Source organism: Ruditapes philippinarum, unplaced genomic scaffold (assembly GCF_026571515.1).
Source record: "Ruditapes philippinarum isolate M1 unplaced genomic scaffold, ASM2657151v2 ctg551_1_1_1_1, whole genome shotgun sequence".
Taxonomy (NCBI): domain Eukaryota; kingdom Metazoa; phylum Mollusca; class Bivalvia; order Venerida; family Veneridae; genus Ruditapes; species Ruditapes philippinarum.
The window spans coordinates 268521-290108 of NW_026855869.1; the positions used below are offsets into that span (position 1 = coordinate 268521).

The following is a 21588-nucleotide window of genomic DNA, read 5'->3' on the forward strand; positions in this document are numbered from 1 at the left end:
GGCAGAGTTATCTTACTTGTCAATCTGATGTACCTTGTTACTATAAATAAGTATTGTAAGTTGCAATTGAATATCTCAAGCAATAATTGAGATATTTGACTTTACAAAAAACTTTAACCAAAATTTCTAAGTTAAAAAGGGGCATAATTCTGTCAATATTGTAGGCAGAGTTATCCAACTTGTCAATCTGATGTACCTTGTTACTATAAATAAATATTGTAAGTTTCAATTGAATATCTCAAGCAATAATTGAGATATTTGACTTTACAAAAAACTTTAACCAAAATTTCTAAGTTAAAAAGGGGCATAATTCTGTCAATATTGTAGGCAGAGTTATCCAACTTGTCAATCTGATGTACCTTGTTACTATAAATAAGTATTGTAAGTTTCAATTGAATATCTCAAGTAATGATTGAGATATTTGACTTTACAAAAAACTTTAACCAACGCAAACGCCGACGCGGACGCCGACGCCGACGCCGACGCCGGGGCGACTACAATAGCTCTCATATTCTTCGAATAGTCGAGCTAAAAAGATCAAAAGCAGAATCTCAAATGGTATAGGAAATAAATGGAATGGTACGAAAAAATAAACCAAATTTGTGACACTGACGTCGACGACCGGTTAATTAAGTTGACTCTCTCTAGTATTTGAATTTGTGTTCTTTCAAAACAATAACTTCCAATTTATCATTTTCCATTCGATTAATTGCATTTAAATCGAATTTCTCTTTTTAAGGTTTTTCATTGACATATTTTCAACTTCGTATCAAATTAAATCGGTTAATGAACTCAGCGATGCAATAAACGCCTGACCCATAAGATGAATGATGATTCAAAAAGTACTTTATTTCTACTGACAAAAGCTTTAGATAATTCGAAGGGAAAAAATAAGTACATTTCAATAAAAATGTCAAAAAATAAATATCTTACGACATTTTGTTAAATGTAGAAAAAACTTCGGTTATTATAATGAAAGTTATTTGCTGAATGAAAAATCTCTCTCTAGAGTTAACACATGATAAATCTGGTAAATAGTCTCAGTTGGAAAGTAAAAGTACGTCTTAAATTCAATTACAGACTCGCCTTTATTCTGTTGCTGATTAGTATCATCCTAATTCTGATGATTTTATAAGTTATTTATACACTAACTTTGATACCCTCTTATTTCCTTCTTCCGTATTTGCAAACCGACACACTGGCGGCGTCATTTTGTTTAAAAAAAGAGAAAAATGATTGAAATCTGCTCAGATAACTACCTAGAATGATAAATAATGCTCTAACTAAGAAAATGAATCCGAACACCAATGTTGTTAATTCAGTCATCAACGATGTACAGATGTCTGAAGTGTTGTTAACGTGACGTCACAATGCAAAGTGCGAAAACCGTAAAAAACGCTATTTTTATGTTGCAAAACAGTTAAATATCACATTTAATTCACTATCAATCGCTTGAAAAAAAATAAAATGAAATAAAATAAAAATAAATAAATAAAAAAAAAACATGGGCAGTGATATAATCACGAAGGCTGTAGACCTAAATGATTAATTTCAAACATTTGAAAGACATACTGTGCTACATGTATAACCCAGATCACTCAAAGTCAGGATCTATTGCCTAAATATTATATCAATTTAAAAAATAACTTTAAAATTCTTACAATTAGTTCTATATCAATAATAATTTCCAAACAATATGTCCATTAATAAAACATCTGATTAAGTGGATAATTATCTGAAGCTTAAAAATGCCGTTAGCCTGCTTGCGGCAATATAATATACCAATGCGACAAGTGCAGACAAAGATTAGCCGGCATGTGTGTGCTGTCTGACCATGTTCTGTACTGATCGCTCTTTAGTCAGTAATTACTTCGAACTTTTCTCTTGAAATGATGAATGGTTTTGAACAAATTGTTTTTAAGCGTGGTAAGGATTAATGAATTTGAACTACTTTTATACTATTATTGTGTTGTAGTCGTAAGTAAGGATTAATCAAGTTCAACTACTTTTGTACTATTTTCGTATTGTAATCGTACTTAATTTTGCTAGTTTCAGACATAATTAATGACTTATTTGTTCAATACGATTAAAGCTAATCAATACAAAGGTTAAAAGTTCAATTAACGGCGGATGTAATACGTTCGAATTTCAAATATATAGAAAGAGAAAGAAAAGAGTTAATCAAATATAATTTTAATTTCTCTCCTAAATAAAGAATAACCTTTACATCAAATATCAAGATGGACTCATTTTTTATTTTCGTTGAAGATTTTCTTTGAAGATATATCTTATATTTTTTTTTATATATACATATATATTTATACAAATATTGCCTAAATCTCTATAAGATCTTCAATAATAAGAAAATGATAGAACGATGTAATATGACAAAATGCTTATCAAAGTAGATGATTTTGTTCATACAAATATGTTCAATGCATGTCAAGTATGACGAACATTTAGCTACATAAGTTGGATATAAATCAGGTGGATATTTTTACATATTGTATGACAAATATATAACTTTTTCAACACCCTCATAGTACATATAAATGCCCCACTTATATAGGAAATGGCGCAGACAAATATATAATTATTCATGCCTGCATGGGTTATATGACTGACATTCACAGTATATGATACATAAAACAAAATAAAAATAACTAAGTGTAGTTTGCAGTAATCATGTTCACCTCACCTTAAATACATGCTTTAAATCTGTCTTTGCTGTACGATGATTTCAAGTTTAACCTAACAAATAAAGTTGAGGAATACCATAAACACCTGTCCGAAAGTATCGAGACTAATCTTTGTAAAATTAAAGCTGTTTTTAAGCTTACATTTTCATGCACAGTAAAACTGAATGTGTATCATTAAATGTCTAAAAACACAACACGACAGTCTCCCTCCTTCAGAATTCATTCCATGTAAGCAGCTGCTCGTATTTAATATATTAAAGACTTATTTTACTTGTAGAGAAAAAGTATAATATTCAGACGTCATCATCATAAACACTAATAATTATTGCAATTAATTTTATTTCAAAATAGTAACTATAGTCACACCGGTAGTTCGTTCAGACAGAATTATTTAATTGTGTAGGTCAATGCTGCACGATTAACATACTTCAGATTTTAAAATACTAAATAACACATGCATTAGTATCCAAAAATAACAAAATCAGAAAGAAAGAAAGAAAGAAAGAACTACATCATCATGATCTGTCTATCAGATATAATACAAATAATACATATATATTTTAGAACAACATACGTTTAAATAACTATATTTTTGCAAATTGATAAGTCGAGTTTCACTATCTTAGCAAAAACATTTTAAGAGGAAATTTGTAATTTTTATTTCATAAACAGTTCTTCAAACTTGTTTTTTTAATTCCAAATAAACACATTATTTCTAGGATTTATTAAAGTAAACAAAGAATCTCAAAATTCTAATGTAAATATAAGTTAACATAAATAAAATCGGTGCAAGGGGCTCATTTAGAAACATTTACTGTAAGTCTGTTAAACTGAAATGCATCTAGCAAATATTGGCGAGGAAGCATAATTTCATTAAATGAAGACAAAGTTCATTGTAATTTTTTTTTCAAAAGCAAAATTATTATTTACTCTAAAACTGCTAAATAAGGATAATGGATTTGTTTAATTTCAAATTTGAAACAATCCGTTCAAAATTTAAAGGACTATTTTGGTATCAATATACAAAAAACCTGCCAACAGTACAGAGCTGGTTAGGCTGCACAAATGAAAGTCAGATTTATTCTACAGACTGAGGTAAGATAGTCTAAATCAAATATATATATATATATTTATATAGTTCCCCTTTTCCTGCTAAATCGATCTATAAAACAATAAATCAAGTGTTTAAGAGAAGTTTTGTCAGTGTTTATATCCGGTTTATTGTACGGTGCTTAAAACTGTACACCGTTACAAATTGCTAAATCATATCTAAGATATACAGCTTCAAAAATACACTAAACGCTAGACAGATATTAAAAGCTATAAGGTATGAAAAACTGTTCCAGTTTCCAGTTCTTTTGGTATATTCGTGATTGTTGTTGTCTTGTTGCAGTTGTTTTGTAAAAAATCATAAATGTTGTTAATTTTCAAATTAAGTATTTGTTACTGTTGTTTTTGTTCCTGCTGATTTTGTTCCAAATTTGAATTCTGCTTATTTATTAAGAAAAATACAATCTTATATGACTTCAAACTAAAAATTTTCTACTTTCCGTAAACAATTCCTTCTTAATTTTGTAAATATGCAATTGACGTCAAAAACACATACTGGTCGATCACAAAATGAAAATAAAGAAATCACATTACGACATCCAGGCTTTTGTAATAAGAAAATAGATGAGGAAGCTAATGAAATATGACAAAATCGCTCAGTAAAATTGATGACTTTTTGTTCATACAAGTAAGTTCAATGCATATCAATTATAACATTCTCTTCTAGCTAAGTTTCAAAAGAAATCCAATACATATTGGTACATATTGAACTCTCAAAAAACGCCCGTGCACGTGCCTATTTTATACTTTTTCTATAAAATAATACAGACAAAATAATATGATTCATGTCTGCATTGGTATCATATTTTATGTATTATACACGATAACAACGGGACAAAATCAATATTTTAACAAAACAAAGCCATTGATTTAGTGAAGCACAAATTTCACTATCATGACCATCTTGAATTCTTTTATCATTTATCTTGTTGTTTCCAACACCGATGCTATCTTCGAAAGATTTAAAATAAATCAATATTAGCACGAGTTCAATGCACACCTTTACAAAGGCATTGTAAATATTGTCTTACTTAATTAGTCCAAGCAATTATCTTAGTTTTGATACACAGTTTAACAACATACGCATTTGCTTAATGTTTTACAACAACAGACTGAAAGTCAAAACCAATTCTCCTGAAATTCATTCGTTTATCGGGGAAGAGTTCCCTAAAGGCAACGACCAGAGTGAGAGTAAAGTATGTACATTTTTTTTTCAATCACTGAATCCATCAATTTTATGAAGAGTTAAATACAATTTTCATATGGATAAGTTTGTTGCAACCATGGTTTATAACTCTACATTAAATAATAATTAAAAATGTATGTGCAGATATCAACGTAATCGTGTTTATTTGTTGTGGTTAAATTTTCATACAAAACCCTGACATGAGATTTAAACTAGTGGTTGTTTTATTAATCTATCAAACTATTTCTAGGTAAATGCTGAAATAGAGCATTTAAGTTATTGCTAGCTTTTACAAGAACCGCTTCTTAGTTTCAACATTTTGACTTGTACATTTAACATATTTAAAAATATTATATACACGTTTATATATTCATACTTAAATTTTATAACCAAACATTAATTAAATACAATTTAAAAACTAATCTTGTGTTCATTCAATTGTGTTATAAATTGAGAGAACAAACTATTAATTAAGCTAAAAAAATAATAAATCGCAAAAAAACATAAGGTCTATTTTCAGAAACAAACAATTTCAAATAAACTTCCGACCTCTGAAGTATGTTAGACAACTTGTCAAAACAAACACCTAGACAGATAAAAAATATCAATCGACAGCTATTTAGGTAAAGGAATATTCATAATCGACATTGTTAAGAATTGGTATTACAAGTTCTCACACATTTTTATCTCCCAGTGGCATTTAAAGATAAAAAATAAATATATAATAGCTTTATCTACATGAAAACCTTTCCAACAGACACAGCTCAATGTTAATTGTCTGCTGGTTTAGTATTTTCATACATTTGACACGATTAACGATTACAGAAGATAATCGAAAACAATGCTACTAACAAGTATGACTTTTCATATTTATAAAATCACATATCCATTGTAAAAATGAATGTTTTGTATTTTAAACTTTACTATAAATTGTCCGTACATGTATTTTCACCTCTTTCTAACATTTGGTAAACATGTATTCCTTAGTTTCTTTTATTGAAGTCGGGTTAATGATTTCTAACGACAAAAGAACTAATAAGCAAATAACATGCAAAATAATGAGGCAAAATTAATGTTGATAAAAAACCGTTCTTAAATTCGTAATTTATGAAAATATGTTTTTTTCCAAAATATTATGTCAATGATTTAAAATTGATAATCTTCTGCTCATCAACATAAATGTAGCAGAGATTTTCTGTCGAGTACACAGTAAGAAAAAAAGAAAAGAGCGGAACACTTTTAACATGTTAAAGGGTCACTCCGGTTGAAATAATCATCATTCCTAACATGATTATTCCAGGGGAAAAAGCAATTATTAAACAAAACATGCTTTAAAAACATACAATAAGGAAAAAATACATTTAAACCTGGTTTAACTGACAAGCAGATTTTTTTTTCATTTCTTTTCATGAAAATTTTAACTGAATATTTATTTATAAGCAGCAATAAAACAAAGTTTTAACTCATAAAAACATGTAAATTCACTTGAAGGAAATTATATTGAATATAATGAGGAAACTTCAAGTATGGGTAAGAAAAACACAGTTATGTACATGATCCATTAAGAGCAACTGTTAAACGTATTATACACAGATTGATGTGGAGCGATAACTTTGAACGGAATAATGTTGAAAATTATCTGTCTATTAACGATATATACAACAGATGATCAGAGCTCCATTAAAGATATTAAATCAAATTACAGGGATTTATTTGTAAATTGATACAAAAGTATCTTTTTATCACTCATTAATTAAAATCTTTATGCTGTATCATATGTTAAATACTATAAACAGTATAAGAAATATCAATAAAACGTCTCAATCACCGTAGTTTAATATCTTTATAATTGTATGAATAGATAATATCTCAAACTAAACAGTAACCAAATTCTCGTGTATCATTTATATTCAGTGATTTGTATGTTATCATTTTCCTTTGAATCTTGTACAAATTGTGGCATTTGTAAAAAATTAATGTTTTAACACAAATGTAGAAACTTAATGTTCAAAAAAATATTTTCTATGAAATACTCTTACATACGCATTATCATTTATTTCTCTTTTTTTCTTTCATGGAAAGGTTTCTTGGAAAGAATGCGCATTTACAAACGATTGGTGAATAAAGTGTCATTTGCGTCATATGTGTTCATTATATTCATTCTATTAGCTCCGCAAATATGATTTCCCAATTTAAAATCCTTGTCAATTTTTTGCTGACAATGTGCCATTTTTGTAATTTTGTAAGTTTCATTTTTTTTCTCATTTCCAGGTTATTGGTTTTTGTGCAAGATTTGTAAGAATAAAAGTAAAAACAGTTTTAATTAAATGCTCGAAGAGTATACCATTATCTTAGGTTTTAGATATATAACAAATCAATGATAACAAATGCGTCGTTCATCCTTAGTGTTTTTGTTTTGTTTTATATTAATCATTGTTTATTCATGTTACAAGTTTGTAGTGCAATGGACCGTTCCGATTATTTCCGCCTATTGCGCAATCCCTAGTGATTGTTGCTATGCCTCACAAGCCAGCATCCAAAATGGCGGCCGTATCAACAACAACCGACTCGCTAGAAGATGTGCCCGATAATATATCTATTAGTTTTCTACCTAATCACAGAAGTCTTATGGAAAGGATTATAAAAAGAGGTTTAAATTACTATCTTCAAGGCTATGTCCATCAAATTAAGGTTCATATTGACGATAAACCCAAGGTAAAGGTTGTTGCTCGGTGTTGGAGATCTATGAGGAAAAACGAAAAGCCGCACACGCTACACATTGAGATTCTCAAAGATATTATAACAGAGTCGTACTGCTCTTGTAAGGTTGGGTAAGTAATCAAATACGTAAAATTGACAACAACTTAAGTAGGCTTTCTTAACGGATTCTGTATTTCTGTATTTTAGAATAAAAAAATGAATTGCACCCCTCCCACTTTCAAAAAAAAAATAGTCTAATAAATAAATAAAAAATATAAATGAATTAAAAATGTATAGACTATACACCATTATGTAGATCTATTTATTAAATAACTATGTCGGATTTTTTTTATTAATTCTCTTCAGTAAAGAAAAAAGATATCGTAGACAGAAGAGTCATGGTGTATTTTTTTCTGTCAACTTAATCAAAACAGATCTAATGATAACAAAAATGATGATCATCATCATCATCATCATCATGATTTATCACCATCATTGTTGAATCACTGTTTGATACAATAATAATGTGCAGTCTTGTATATTTCAGATTAACAGGCCACTGTTCCCACATTATTGGTCTAGTGAAAACTCTTCAAGGACTGAAACTACACAACATCAGTAATGTACCTGACCAGTTGAGCTGTACAAGTGTACCCCAGCAATGGCATGTTCCAAGAGGAGAGAAGATTGAGCCTGTCCCACTTAACCATGTTGTGGTGGCCAAAGCTTGTGAGACAAGGAAGAGAAAACCAGTTTTATGCCAAGTTGACACTCAGTACAAGTAAGATTTTAAACAAAGTACAAAAGTAACTACACGTATGTTTTTTAAAATTTCATTCTTTATTTATATTATATAACTATAACAAAAAAAACCATATAGGTGTTTTACTTATATACATTTTAACAACAATGTCAGATACTTGTACATTTTATATGTATAAAATTTGTAAAGAATGTTTTAATTTATGAAATCTTTCACATAAATTTACAGGCTTCCAGAGGTTACCAGCAATGATATAGAGCAGTTAAAAGGGGCCAAAGGCACACCTCTTGAATACCTTCTCTCATCAAAGAGGCCATTAGTTACAACAGATCTTGGTCAAGTTCAGCTTGGTTCATTTCTGTCATATCAGGTAATATATTTTTACATACAATATTTTAACATCTATGTGATATAGATAAGATTTAATTGAAGATACTCTATGCTCATTCTTGGGTAAAATGTTTTAATCACAGAAATGTATTGAAATCTATGATATTCTTACTGAATATGTTGAATTTGGATAAAATATTATATAAACTATGTATAGGAAGTTGCATTCCCTTTAACAGGTCAAGTAAAGTTGGTCTTTTCTTAAAAAAACTGCCAGATTTTGTAATGACACTATACATGTATATTCATATTGTGACCACCTATAGTATGTAGCATTTTAAACATAACATATTTATTTTGTGTGAAGTCAATACATGTTTATTTTATATTTACTGTGTACTAATTATCTATATTTTCTAATATCAAATTTGAGCATAGTATATCTTTAATACAAATTCAGCCAAAATCAATCAAGTAATAACATAACTACTAATTTGGCAGTAGTATGTTAACATTTGTTAAACAAAGTTATTGCAACTCAGACAGTCATTTGTCTTTTACAAATATTCTCTGATGTAATGTAAGTATTGCACAAACAGACCAGATCTTATTAGCTTGTTTAAATAATGATGTAGGAATTTTATGAGACAACAATTTATATGTCTTCACTTTAGCTATTACTCTTTCAACATGAACTCTGTGTTTGGCAATTTTTTGAGTTAAATAAGTATCAGATGAAGACATTTGTGATGAACAAGAAGAAAATGGGGGAATGTTTAACACAAGGCCAAGTTTATTAAGTTCCTCTTGTATTGTAAATCCTGTATCAGCCATTATACCATCACCTGGATTAATGTAACCATGGTTTAACAAATCTTTTAATATGGCATAAAATCCACTTTCTTCACAGATCATTTTGTCTGATATTGAACCAGTAAAAAGCTCAGAAATAAAAATTACAGATCCACTTGGGTCACACCCAATTAAAGCTTTAAGAGTAGTAGATGATTTGTAATCACTGTACATTTGACTTTGAAGAGTTAATGCATTTGGTACTTGAGTTTTGAATTCTGTTCCATCTATCATAATTAAGGTTGTAGGAAAATCTTTTCTAAATTCTGCTGGCATTCTAGATATAATATCATCCCTTGGGGGCCACAGTGAAATCTGACCAAATTTAAAATATAAAATATCTAAGAGTTTGTTAAATACAATGCCTGTTGACTGCAAAGATAAACTTAATCTCATTGCCAAATCTTTCAGTCCAAAATCATGCCTCAATCTGCAGAGTACAAGAAGAAGTGCATCTTCATTTGATAGTAGCTTAGTGTCAGTCCTACCATATTTAACAGTTTCTTGTGAATTTGGAAACAAAAAAGAAAACAAAAAGAAAAAGTTGACATAAGTTATTCCAGTGTAATATTTAAACAAGTTTTTCATATCCTTTTCCCTATTTCTAATTCCTTCTGCAGAAAATGCTTGTTTCTTTTTCATATCTCTTTCCAGATGTTGTAATTTTGATTTCAGTCTATTAATTTCTTTGTCTTTCTCCAATAATTGAATTTTTAGCTGCAAGTTTTCCTCATGTAGATGAACATCTTGATTCTCTGAAATAATATATATGCATTTTGATTTCAGACAAGAAATTTGAAGTCAATGGTTCCTGTAACAACAAATGGCTGTGGTAACCTCTGTGTCACAAACTCATCACAAATTAGACTGCCTGAAAAGTTTCAGCACTTAATAAGTCATTATACAGTTACAGACCCACAGACATTAGAGCAATGTACAAGAAACCAGGCAATGTCTGAAACATGGCATCAAGCTAGACAAAATAGGCTAACAGCATCAAACTTTGGTGATATCATGTTAAGGAAATCTCCCCCTAATGAAAAATTACTGTCACGTTTATTTTCTACCAGTAAAGATATTCATGCCCCATCTATATCTTACGGGAAAAGAAATGAGAGCAAAGCCAAGTCTAAATATCTAGCTCAGTTTCCTGGAAGACACATTCATGAATGTGGTTTTGTTGTAAATAATGAGTTTCCATTTTTGGGTGCAACCCCAGATGGAAAACTCTGTGATAATGGAAAAGTAGGGATTATAGAAATAAAATGTCCCTATAGTGCCAGAGACTTGACTGTTGCTGATGCTTGCTGCCAATTAAATAATTTCTTTTTACACACTGATCAGAATGGCCAGGTTGTACTGAAATCAAATCATGCATACTATGCCCAGGTTCAAGGGCAGCTCATGATTACAGGTAGTTCATTCTGTGATTTCATTGTATATTGTCCAAATGAGTCTGACTTATTTGTTCAGCGTGTTGAACCAGATGTTGAATTTATGACAAATATGCTAAATGTATTAGCCAGTTTTTTTGAACAGTATGCTCATCCTTTCTTACATTGCAGTCATGGAAATGTATAGTTTCAAACTATATTTAATGTGTGAATGACATATTACAGCTTATATGGCCATGCATAAATAACTGTTTGCAATATAACCTTTACATAGAAGTTTGGGTTATATAAGTTTACACTAAATTATACTTGGCCATATAAATATGATATACATGTGCAAGTTACATATTGACATTTGATTAATGTGTCATGACCAATAATACCTTTGTCTGTTTGGCAGCCAACTTCACATTGTCCACTTAGTTCATAATTTCTTTGATTTCCATCATCTGTAGTTGTTTGTACATTTCTGAAATAATTAAAGAAGATGCATTAGTATCAGTAATTATGACTGTTTCATAATTTACAAAATTTATATTTGAGCATGGAGTGAAGTTCATTTCTATTAGAAACAATTATCAATTTGTTTATTATAACATACCCTTATTTGTTACAAACACACATGTAATATTTAGTACTGTGTTAATTAGCATACTATTGAGTAAAAAGGCTTCTGTGTAGGCTAAGACAAACATGCATGGACTCTCTTTCAAAATTTTCATGTCAATGTGACAAAATTCTACTGAAGTTACAGTTGTGTACAGTCAGTTTAACAAGTTTTTTATTTATCTATTAAATATACTGATGTAATAAATTTGTTGAATTTTATTTCACTTTTTGATTTTACAGATATGTAAACAAATTCAGATGATTTAAATAAAAAGTGCCATTGTTCAAAGGCTTATCATTAATGAATAAATACAAAATTTGAAATTTTAACCTTACTCTTTGTTTTTTTCTTGTTCAACCAAAATGTCAAATGATATAGGTGCTTCCAAGTCCAACCGCCTGCGCTTGGGTGGTGGTCTGGTAGGAGATGCCAATGATCCATCAGCTGGCAGGGGATCTGGATATTTATCAGTTGGCCCATTTTCTCCCATGAAGTGCTGTAATTATGTGAATAAGTGATTACTTGTGTTAAAAAAGAATAAATAAAAATAACAATACTGGAGGTAGAGCTCTATATGACATATAAATGAAACAAAAGATCTGTATACAGTAACCATTTATCCATCATAATTTATAAAATGGCTTTTCAGTATTTTTTGTATGCTTAACAAAATAACCAAATATTATTTTACTTATTTGGTTAAAAGATCAGTCCTCTAACAAATTATATTATTTTCATGGTCACTATTTTTTTGTAACTTATAGCCTACCACCCATGAAGTTAGCCATTTAATGCATGATGCATCAACATATGCTTTTTTTACTGAATTGATAATGAATGTTCTGACAAAAGTCAAAGAGAAAAGGTATTATGAAAATATAAAAAAGCTTGGAGCAGTTTATAATTATTTTTAAGGCTGGCCAGTTTTAGGCTCAACATTATTCAGGCATAGACTAGTTCATTAGGCAATTTCATAAGTTGCTTTGAACTGTCAAAATGAACTGACAACAACATGTATCCACAAAGTGGCACACATCAAACAAATCAAAAGCCAGTCTGGCTTGGTAAATCATTTCATGTTTAAATCAGCATTTCTTACAGATTCACTTACCGTTGAACACACGACTTTATTTTTGTTAATCCTGCTGACATTTAACTGTTCATGCGGTCGGGCGCATGCCTTTATCCACCGTAAACACTTCTCAAATTGAGTTTTAGGGTTAGGAAATGTTATGAATCTGACCCCAATCATCTTATCAGGATACCTGCAATCTGCATTGCATGTTCCCCAGGCACATCTACGCACCATTTTGAATAAAACCGCGGTATTTACTTTTGATGTAGCAGTTGCCAAGTGAAAGCTTGTGAGCACAAGATGGCGGGTAGCAACAAGCAATACCGCACTGAAGTAAACGGATCACTTTCATTGGTTAAAAATATCCGTCGCGGAACGGTCCATAAACCATGTTTAAACTTAAAATGAAAAATCTAAAAATATTCAAATTTAATTTAACATATTGAAATCCTGTTCTATTAAAGTCGACACTTTTTTCTTCCTATAAATGTTTTACATCATTAAAATATAATTTCTCTTTTTGGATATGTTTTTCAGTAATACATTTTTTAACTTCATGTCAATTAAAATGCGTTTATAGATATCAATTAGTTTAAAATAAGCGATGCAATTTACCCTTGATTCATAAGATGGATGATGACTCAAAAGTACTTAATTTCTTGAAATGAATCAATTTGAAAAAAAAAGCTTTAAATAATTCGGAGGAAACAAAAATAAATTCCAATAAATATGTCAACAAAAATATCTTTTCGACAATTTAAAACTTCTTAACATCTTCTTTAATTAGAATGAAGATTTCTTTAATGACAAATCTCTCTTCATTGTTAAGAATTGGTATTACAAGTTCTCACACATTTTTATCTCCCAGTGGCATTTAAAGATAAAAAATAAATATATAATAGCTTTATCGACATGAAAACCTTTCCAACAGACACAGCTCAATGTTAGTTGTCTTCTGGTTCAGGATTTTAATACATTTGACACGATTAACGATTACTGGAGATAATAGAAAACAATACTACTAACAAGTATGACTTTTCATATTAATAAAATAACATGTCCATTGTAAAAATGAATGTTTTGTACTTTAAACTTTACTATAAATTGTCCGTACATGTCTTTTCACCTCTTTCTAACATTTGGTAAACATGTATTCCTTAGTTTCTTTTATTGACGTTTGGTTAAGGATTTCTAACGACAAAAGAAAAAATAAACAAATATCATACAAAATAATGAAGCAAAACTAATGTTGATAAAAAAGCCGTTCTTAAAATCGTAATTAATTAAAATATGCTTTTTTCCAAACTATTTTGTCAATGATTTAAAATTAATAATCTTCTGCTCATCAATATAAATGTAGCAGAGATTTTTTTGTCGAGTACACAGTTACAAATGTAAATTTCTTTTTTTAGAAAAAAAGAAAAGAGCGGAACACTTTTAACATGTTAAAGGGTCACTCCGGTTGAAATAATCATCATAACGAACATGATTATTCCAGGGGGAAAAGGAATTATTAAACAAAACATGCTTTGAAAGCATACAATAAGGATAAAATACATTTAGTAGAGAAAATAAGAATCCCTAAAACCTGGTTAAACCTGGTTTAGCTGACAAGCAGATAATTTCTCTTCATTTCTGTTCACTGAATATTTATTTATTAGCAGCAATAAAACAAAGTTTTAACTCATCAATACATTTACTTGTAAATTCACATGAAGGAAATTATATTGAATAAAATGAGAAAACTTCAATAACACAGTAATGTACATGACCCATTAAGAGCAACTGTTAAACGTATATACAGATTGATGTGGAGCGATAACTTTGAACGCAATAATGTTGAAAATTATCTGTCTATTAACGATATATACAACAGATTATCAGAGCTCCATAAAAGATATTAAAATCAAATTACAGGGATTTTTATTTGAAAACTGATACAAAAGTATCTTTTTATCACTCATTAATTAAAATTGTTATGTTTTATCATGTGTTAAATATTATAAACGCTATAAGAAATATCATTAAAACGTCTCAACGACCGTTGTTAATATCTTTATAATTGTATGAATAGATAATATCTCATTAAAAAATTCTCAGATATTTATATGCAGTGATTTGTACGTTTATCTTTTTCTTACATTTGTATCTTGTACAAATTGTGGCATTTGTAAAATATTAATGTTTTAACAGAAATGTAGAAACTTATTGTTCAAAATAACATTTTCTACTAAATACTCTTAAACGCGCGTTATCATTTATTTCTCCCTTTTTTCTTTCATTAAAAAGATTTTAGGAAAGAAAACGCATTTACAATCGATTGGTGAAAAAAGTGTTATTTTCGTCATGTGTGTTCATTATATTCCTTCTTTTAGCTCCGCAAATATGATTTCCCAATTTAAATTCCATGTCAAATTTTTATTGACAATGTGCCATTTTTTTTAACTTTGTAAGTTCCATTTTTTTCTCATTTCCAGCTGATGTTGATGCTATTGATGTTTGTGCAACATTTGTTAGAACAAAAGTAAAAATGTTTTTATAAAATGTTTGAAGAGTAAAGCATTTTCTTAGGTTTTAGATATACAACAAATAAATGAGCCGCGTCACGACAAATCCAACATAGTGGGTTTGCGACAAGCATGGATCCCAGACCAGCCTGCGCATCCGCACAGTCTGATCAGGATCCATGCTATTCGCTTACAAACCCTATAACAAGTAGAGAAACTGATAGCGACCAGCATGGATCCTGATCAGACTGCGCGGATGCGCAGCTGGTCTGGATCCATGCTGGTCGCAAACGCATTACGTTGGTTTTGTCATGACGCGGCTCAAATGATAACAAATATGTCGCGGAGGCCCTTTAGCTGGAAAGGCATAATCTTATGTTGTAAGTACTTGTTGCTTATCCTAATTGCTTTTGTTTTATATTTATGTTACAAGTTTGTGTTGCAATAAACCATGTAAAACTTAAAATGAAAAATCTAAAAATATTCAAATTTAATTAAACATATTGACATCCTGTTCTATTAAAGTCGTCACTTTTTCTTCCTATTTAGGTTTTACATCATTAAAATCAAATTTCTCTTTTGGATATGTTTTTCATTAACACATTTCTAGCTTCATATCAATTTAAATGCGTTAATGAATATCATTTAATTTAAACTCAGCGATGCAATTTACCCTTAATTCATAAGATGGATACTGATTCAAAACTACTTTATTTCTGGAAATGAATCAATTTGAGAAAAAGCTTTAAATAATTCGAAGGAAACAAAAAAATAAATTTCAATAAATATGTCAACAAAAAATATCTTTTCGACAATTTAAAACTTGTTAACAGCTTCCTTAATTAGAATGAACAATTTTAAATGAAAAATCTCTCTTGGAGTTAAAACATGATAAATCCGGTTAATAGTATCGTGGGGGAGTTAAATTTCATCTTAAATTCAATTACAGACTCGCCTTTATTCTGTTGCTGATTAGTATCATCCTAATTCTGGTGATGTTATATCACCACAGACAAAGTTATTTATACACACTTACTTAGAAACGTAAATGAATCAACATTATCTAACAGTATCGGAGATTTCCCTATTATAACCAAAGGAGGCCGGGGAAGCGTGATTTATTCCTCAGCAGACACACTCGCCGTTCGGAAACTTAGAAATGTAAATAAATGAACATTATAGAATATAATATAGACTTAAAAAATCATAAACATTTCGATAGAAACTACATGTAAATGATCTTAAATTCTTACCATTGATTCTATATCAATCATTATAATAATAATTATGTTTTATGTATCATTAAATAAAAACATCGGATTAAACCGCTACAGTACCTGAAGCTAACGAAAGCTTTTAAGTCATGCGATACGATCTATCTTTTTTTAAACTACCCTCAGATTTCTAAGAACTCATATTTTATTTATGCAATACTTCATCTGCAAAATTCCAGCTATTTTGAATAGCAAAAACTAAATTGTTATAAACATAACTATAACTCCGCGAGTCGTATGTGTTGCCTTGTGAACAGTATAGCTATCACTTAGACATTTTCTTCTTAAATATAGGTTTTTTTAAAAACACCGCTTTTAGAATGTACATGTACCTTGAACTTAAGTGGCATTTGAACTGATTGTAACGATGTTACATCAAGATTACTAAAACTGTTATATTATCAAAAATTAAAATAGCATGGAAGAGTTTTTAACAGACAGCTCAAATGGAGGACTCTGTGATGGATTCTTCAGTATTGCAATTCAGGTCAATGAAAAAAGCTTACATACCAAATTTGGAGTCAATCAAACTTATAGTGACCAAGTTATGCTCTGGACAAGCCTATTAAGTAAGAAAATTAACAAAGAGCAATAACTCAAAAATAAGAAGTGCAGAGTACCAGTTTTTTTGTGCACTGCACTTCTTCTCAATAAGATCTATCATCCTATGAAGTCTCAAGTCCATAACTTTTATACTTTAGGGGAAATGGACTGGACAAAAATAAAGCAAAAAAATTAACAAAGGGCAATTACTTAAAAATGATCAAGTACGGAGGACCGGTTTTGGAATATTGCACTTTATCTTTATGACATACATCATCCCATGAAGTTTCAAGTCCATAGCTTTTATAGTTTATGAGAAATGGTCCAGACAAAAGTATGAAAATTAATAAAGGGCAATAAGATCTAACATCCTATGAAGTTTAAAGTCCATAACTTTTATACTTTAGGAGAAATGGCACGAACAAAAATAAAGTATGAAAATTAACACGGACAAAAATAAAGTATGAAAATTAACAAAGGGCAATAACTCAAGAAAATGAGAAGTGCATAGTATCGATTCTTGTGCACTGCACTTTGGTTTATTGAAGGAAGCATACATACCAAGTTTGGAGTCAATCCGACTTATTGTGACTGGGTTAGGCTCCTGACAAGCTTAAGGGTACGCCGACAACGACGCCGACGACAAAAGCAACCCCTATATGTCGCCTTCTTCACGGCGACACAATAAAAGTATGAACGTTGAATACAATTCGTAGATTCATCTCTTCTTTTCAAGAAAACAATTATTGGTATATTAAAATTAAATGACAAAGAAAAAAAACTATAGCTATAGAGTTCGAGTTGAACTAAAGCCATTCAATGCATCTAGCAATTATTTTTTTATTAAAAATATGACTGTTTTAAGTAAGATATGTCGTAAAAAATCTAACAAACTGTCGGGACTCTCATATATTCAAAATAAAGCTCAAATTCATTTTGTTGTCCTGATCGAAACACATAAATACTATACTAATCAAATCATCTTAGATTATTGACAGAAATCACTTCTCTTTTTTAAATTTTACAAATAATTTATTTTTATTTGGCGATTTTATTGTTATATCGAGTGAAAGTGTTGAAATTCTCATCAATTTAATCCTGCATTTTTATTGATTTAAACCAAAGAAACTAGGTCAACTTATCCATTTGTTTTATGCTATCGGAAGTGGTAAGGCCATTGATCACGTGTCATTTATAAAATTGTTCCAATGCGAAAAGTATGTACTTATAGATATATAACATAAATGGTTAAAACAATTAACTTTATCTCGAGTTGTTTAAATTTTGTGTTTAATTTTGATTGAGCGCATCTATGGCTATCAGAACGGTTGATATCTAAATATTTCACTTCTTTTTAATATTTGAACAAGCAAGAATTCGATACACATTTAAATGCTCTAATTCAGAAAGCAATGGGTCACACGTGGCTATTATATCCATTTTATTGTGTAGTTTTCTTACATTTTGAACATTTTGCACAACAAATAAATATTGCAAATTAGAGAACGAATTTATAAATAATTACCACAGAAAGACAAAGACTATTAACACTTTTTGCTGCTGCCTGTCATTTTATTATTACATTGTGTTTCAAATAAAATGTTTTGCCAGAAAATGTCAATAATGATATTATTATAATTCTAAATAAACAAAAACCAGAAAGTGATTTCCTAGTATCAAAAATTTGCGATTCAATGTCAGCTAATTTAAGACATTTCATTTGTTAAATGTTCATATAATCATTCTCTTTTCAGTAACTTAGCACTCCTTTTGTTATTTGTTTGACACATCTAGGTATGCAGAATATTTGTTGTTGTTTTTTTTGTTAGGAAATCTGGCCCTGTAAATAAGCGATTTACCATGCAACGTAATTCGAACATTTTTCAAACTTATTAAATCTTTTATGGATATTACTTTACATGTGAAATTATAGCAAACACTGAAACAGTTATTTGCAGTATTATACATACTTTAACACTCGTTTCATTCTAGCCACTAGTCATAATTTTGTTATCATTACGTAGCTATAGATGTCATGAAGAGAATAGAAATCACTTACTTATTTGATAAATATTACGGGCCTCCAACGTTACCTGTTTTGAACATCGTTGTAGAAATAAAACAATTGATTTGTTTTTTTTTTTGGGTTTTTTTTAAAATAATAAAAATAAAAAAAATAATATATCAAAATTTTCCCAGCCAAATTAAAAAATTTTTGACAAAAAATGCATAAAATTTATAAGCCGAACAGTATTTGGGAAGGGCAAAATGAAAAAATTAAAGGTTTTTTTTTGAAAACACCCATTTAAAAATAAAATTTATAATTAAATTTTTAAATAGGGCTTACGATATAAAAGTAAAAAATTTTAATTTTTGATTTTGGACTTAAAAAACAAACCAAATTTTAAATATTTTTACAGTTTGCCCCCTTTCCCCCCCGGCATTTGCTGTTTTTCAAGACTTTTTTTATAAAATAAAATTATTTTCCTTCCCCAATTTCGGGAATTTTTATAAGACATTTTTTTTCTAAAATTTAAGATTTTGGGAATTTGTTTGGGTCAAAACGGGAAAGGAAATTTACATTGTACATTGAAAATTGAAATCCCAAGTTTTTGGGGAAAATTTCCAAAAAAAAACCCTGGGGCAATTCAATAATTTTGGGAAACTCAAACAGTTAAATTTTTGAAATTTTTTTAATTTACCAAAGTGAAACTGTTCCAAATTTAAAAGTAGGGAAAATAAATTTACACAAAAATTTCCCAAAAGTAAATCTGAACAAAACCAAAAAAAAAGTTTAATTTTTTTAAACAGCAAAGGATAATTTTTCCCCATTTTTTTAATTTTTAATTTAAAATTTGAAAAAAAATTACCCATATATTATTTAAAAAAATATTTGGGTAAATTTTTAAAAAAAATTTAAAAAAAATTAAATAATGGAAAAAAAACATTCAAAAATTTTAAGTTAAGAAAAAAATTTTTGAAGTGCTCTAGATAATTCGTTGTTACCACTGTTTATTAAAATGAGTTAGATGATTAAGAAATCTGAAAGCCTATCTGGTTTCAAGGATCATATATTTTTAATCAAGCAACGTAAACAATTGTAGTGTTTCAGAAATCAATAAAGTGTTCGTTGATATTCAAACTGATCAATGAAGGTGAAAAGTTCAACCAACAATAAATGTAAGACACTCAGCCGGTACAATATGTAATATGATACTTAAGATAATACTTTAACAATATTTTCCCGTATTTTTATCGATGCTCCTCCTTTAATGTCGTTTTTAAAATCACCTTGTTTACAGCACAAACGAAAACGTTATACCTTTGTCCTTAATAGAAACATTTATTTCATATGTTTAACTTTACTTAAAAAAAACAAATCGGTTAATCTAAAGTAACATCCCAAAAGCAACAATTCATTACATTAATTTCTTTTATTGACAATACATTTAACTTCTTCAATCAAATGAAAAACAATTTGAATCCAATTTTAATGGTCATGAAATTATTTCAGTTAATTTCGATAATGTGAGGCATTGTATTTATACATACTCGTATATTGGTATACCTAAAATTCGTAACGACAATACTATTCTTTTATTTCAGTTAAAGAACTTTAACTGTCATTCTTATCTTATTTACAAGTTCTACAAACTATTCACTAACAACAAAATAAAGGGAAAATGAATGTATCAAATAGAAGACATTTCTTTAACTTCTAATTTAGACAATGAATTAGTGACGTTTGAAGAAGCCAATTGCAAAGTTATGAAAATATCATTTCATCACTTTGCTATCCACGTTTAAGTAATTTTATTAATACTAATCATTTATATACACAAAAATTATACACAAGTTTTTTCTATAATTGCGAATAAAGAAGACGCTCATAATTCAAAATTACAAATAAACAAAATATAATCACTTAAATCAAGCAAATTTATTTTCCTCCTTCTTGTATGTAGCTATATCATCTCCTATTTATAAATTGTACAGTTTTCAGCAAAACAAACTTTCTTTGCGTATTTCTTTAACGTTATAAAGGACACAATAAATTCATGTTTCAGTAAGACGGTTTTAGCAATAAAATGCGTCAAACTTAAAAGACGTTTCGAGAAGAAGAAAAAACATTTTCTTTTATTGCAAACTGTGGTTTCCGTGAGTTTCACCCATGCCGGATATGTCAAGAAATTATAACTATAATCAGATAAACAATTGCTAATAAGTTAAAGGTTTTACATGATCAAGTTTCAGCATAAGTTACTAAAATGAAAGAATAATTCAAAAGAAATCTTTAAGTATACTAGTATGTATTTTATACAAGCAACGCAAACACCACGCTGTGTCAGATAACGCCGATAACGTCAATTATGGTAAGATTATTTCAAATGGATCAATAAAGGTGAAAAGTTCAATTAACAATTAAACATAGCACGCAAACCTGATGCATATAAAATTAGAAACCGAAGATCATCTATTAAATAAATTTATTCATACATTATTATTTTATATATCTTCTTACTTTTAACTATCCTGGTTCTAAAA

General features: G+C 29.2%; 2 protein-coding genes across 2 annotated transcripts; one reads left to right on the top strand and one right to left on the bottom strand.

Moving 5' to 3' along the window:
• The first annotated feature begins 7461 nt into the window (after positions 1-7461).
• Positions 7462-12085, top strand: LOC132744663 (uncharacterized). Its single transcript, XM_060733424.1, has 4 exons — positions 7462-7826; positions 8243-8476; positions 8687-8828; positions 10427-12085. The coding sequence occupies exons 1-4, from the start codon at positions 7513-7515 to the stop codon at positions 11219-11221; spliced, it is 1485 nt and encodes a 494-aa protein (XP_060589407.1). The 5' UTR covers positions 7462-7512; the 3' UTR covers positions 11222-12085.
• On the bottom strand, positions 8808-13099 carry LOC132744662 (uncharacterized). The gene is made up of 4 exons (XM_060733423.1): positions 12756-13099; positions 11980-12140; positions 11418-11503; positions 8808-10395 (listed from the first exon to the last, which is right to left on the bottom strand). Exons 1-4 carry the CDS (start codon positions 12951-12953, stop codon positions 9335-9337), a joined length of 1506 nt encoding a protein of 501 aa, XP_060589406.1. The 5' UTR covers positions 12954-13099; the 3' UTR covers positions 8808-9334.
• Between the last annotated feature and the right edge of the window lie 8489 nt (positions 13100-21588).

Excerpts from the sequence above, each read along its gene's own strand:
- LOC132744662 (XM_060733423.1), bottom strand. The coding sequence starts at position 12,953 with ATGGTGCGTAGATGTGCCTGGGGAACATGCAATGCAGATTGCAGGTAT. Across the intron at positions 12,141-12,755 it reads ATAAAGTCGTGTGTTCAACG|CACTTCATGGGAGAAAATGG; the intron begins GTAAGTGAATCT and ends ACATAATTACAG. Across the intron at positions 10,396-11,417 it reads TGGCTGCCAAACAGACAAAG|AGAATCAAGATGTTCATCTA; the intron begins GTATTATTGGTC and ends ATATTATTTCAG.
- LOC132744663 (XM_060733424.1), top strand. The coding sequence starts at position 7,513 with ATGCCTCACAAGCCAGCATCCAAAATGGCGGCCGTATCAACAACAACC. Across the intron at positions 7,827-8,242 it reads TACTGCTCTTGTAAGGTTGG|ATTAACAGGCCACTGTTCCC; the intron begins GTAAGTAATCAA and ends TGTATATTTCAG. Across the intron at positions 8,477-8,686 it reads CAAGTTGACACTCAGTACAA|GCTTCCAGAGGTTACCAGCA; the intron begins GTAAGATTTTAA and ends ATAAATTTACAG.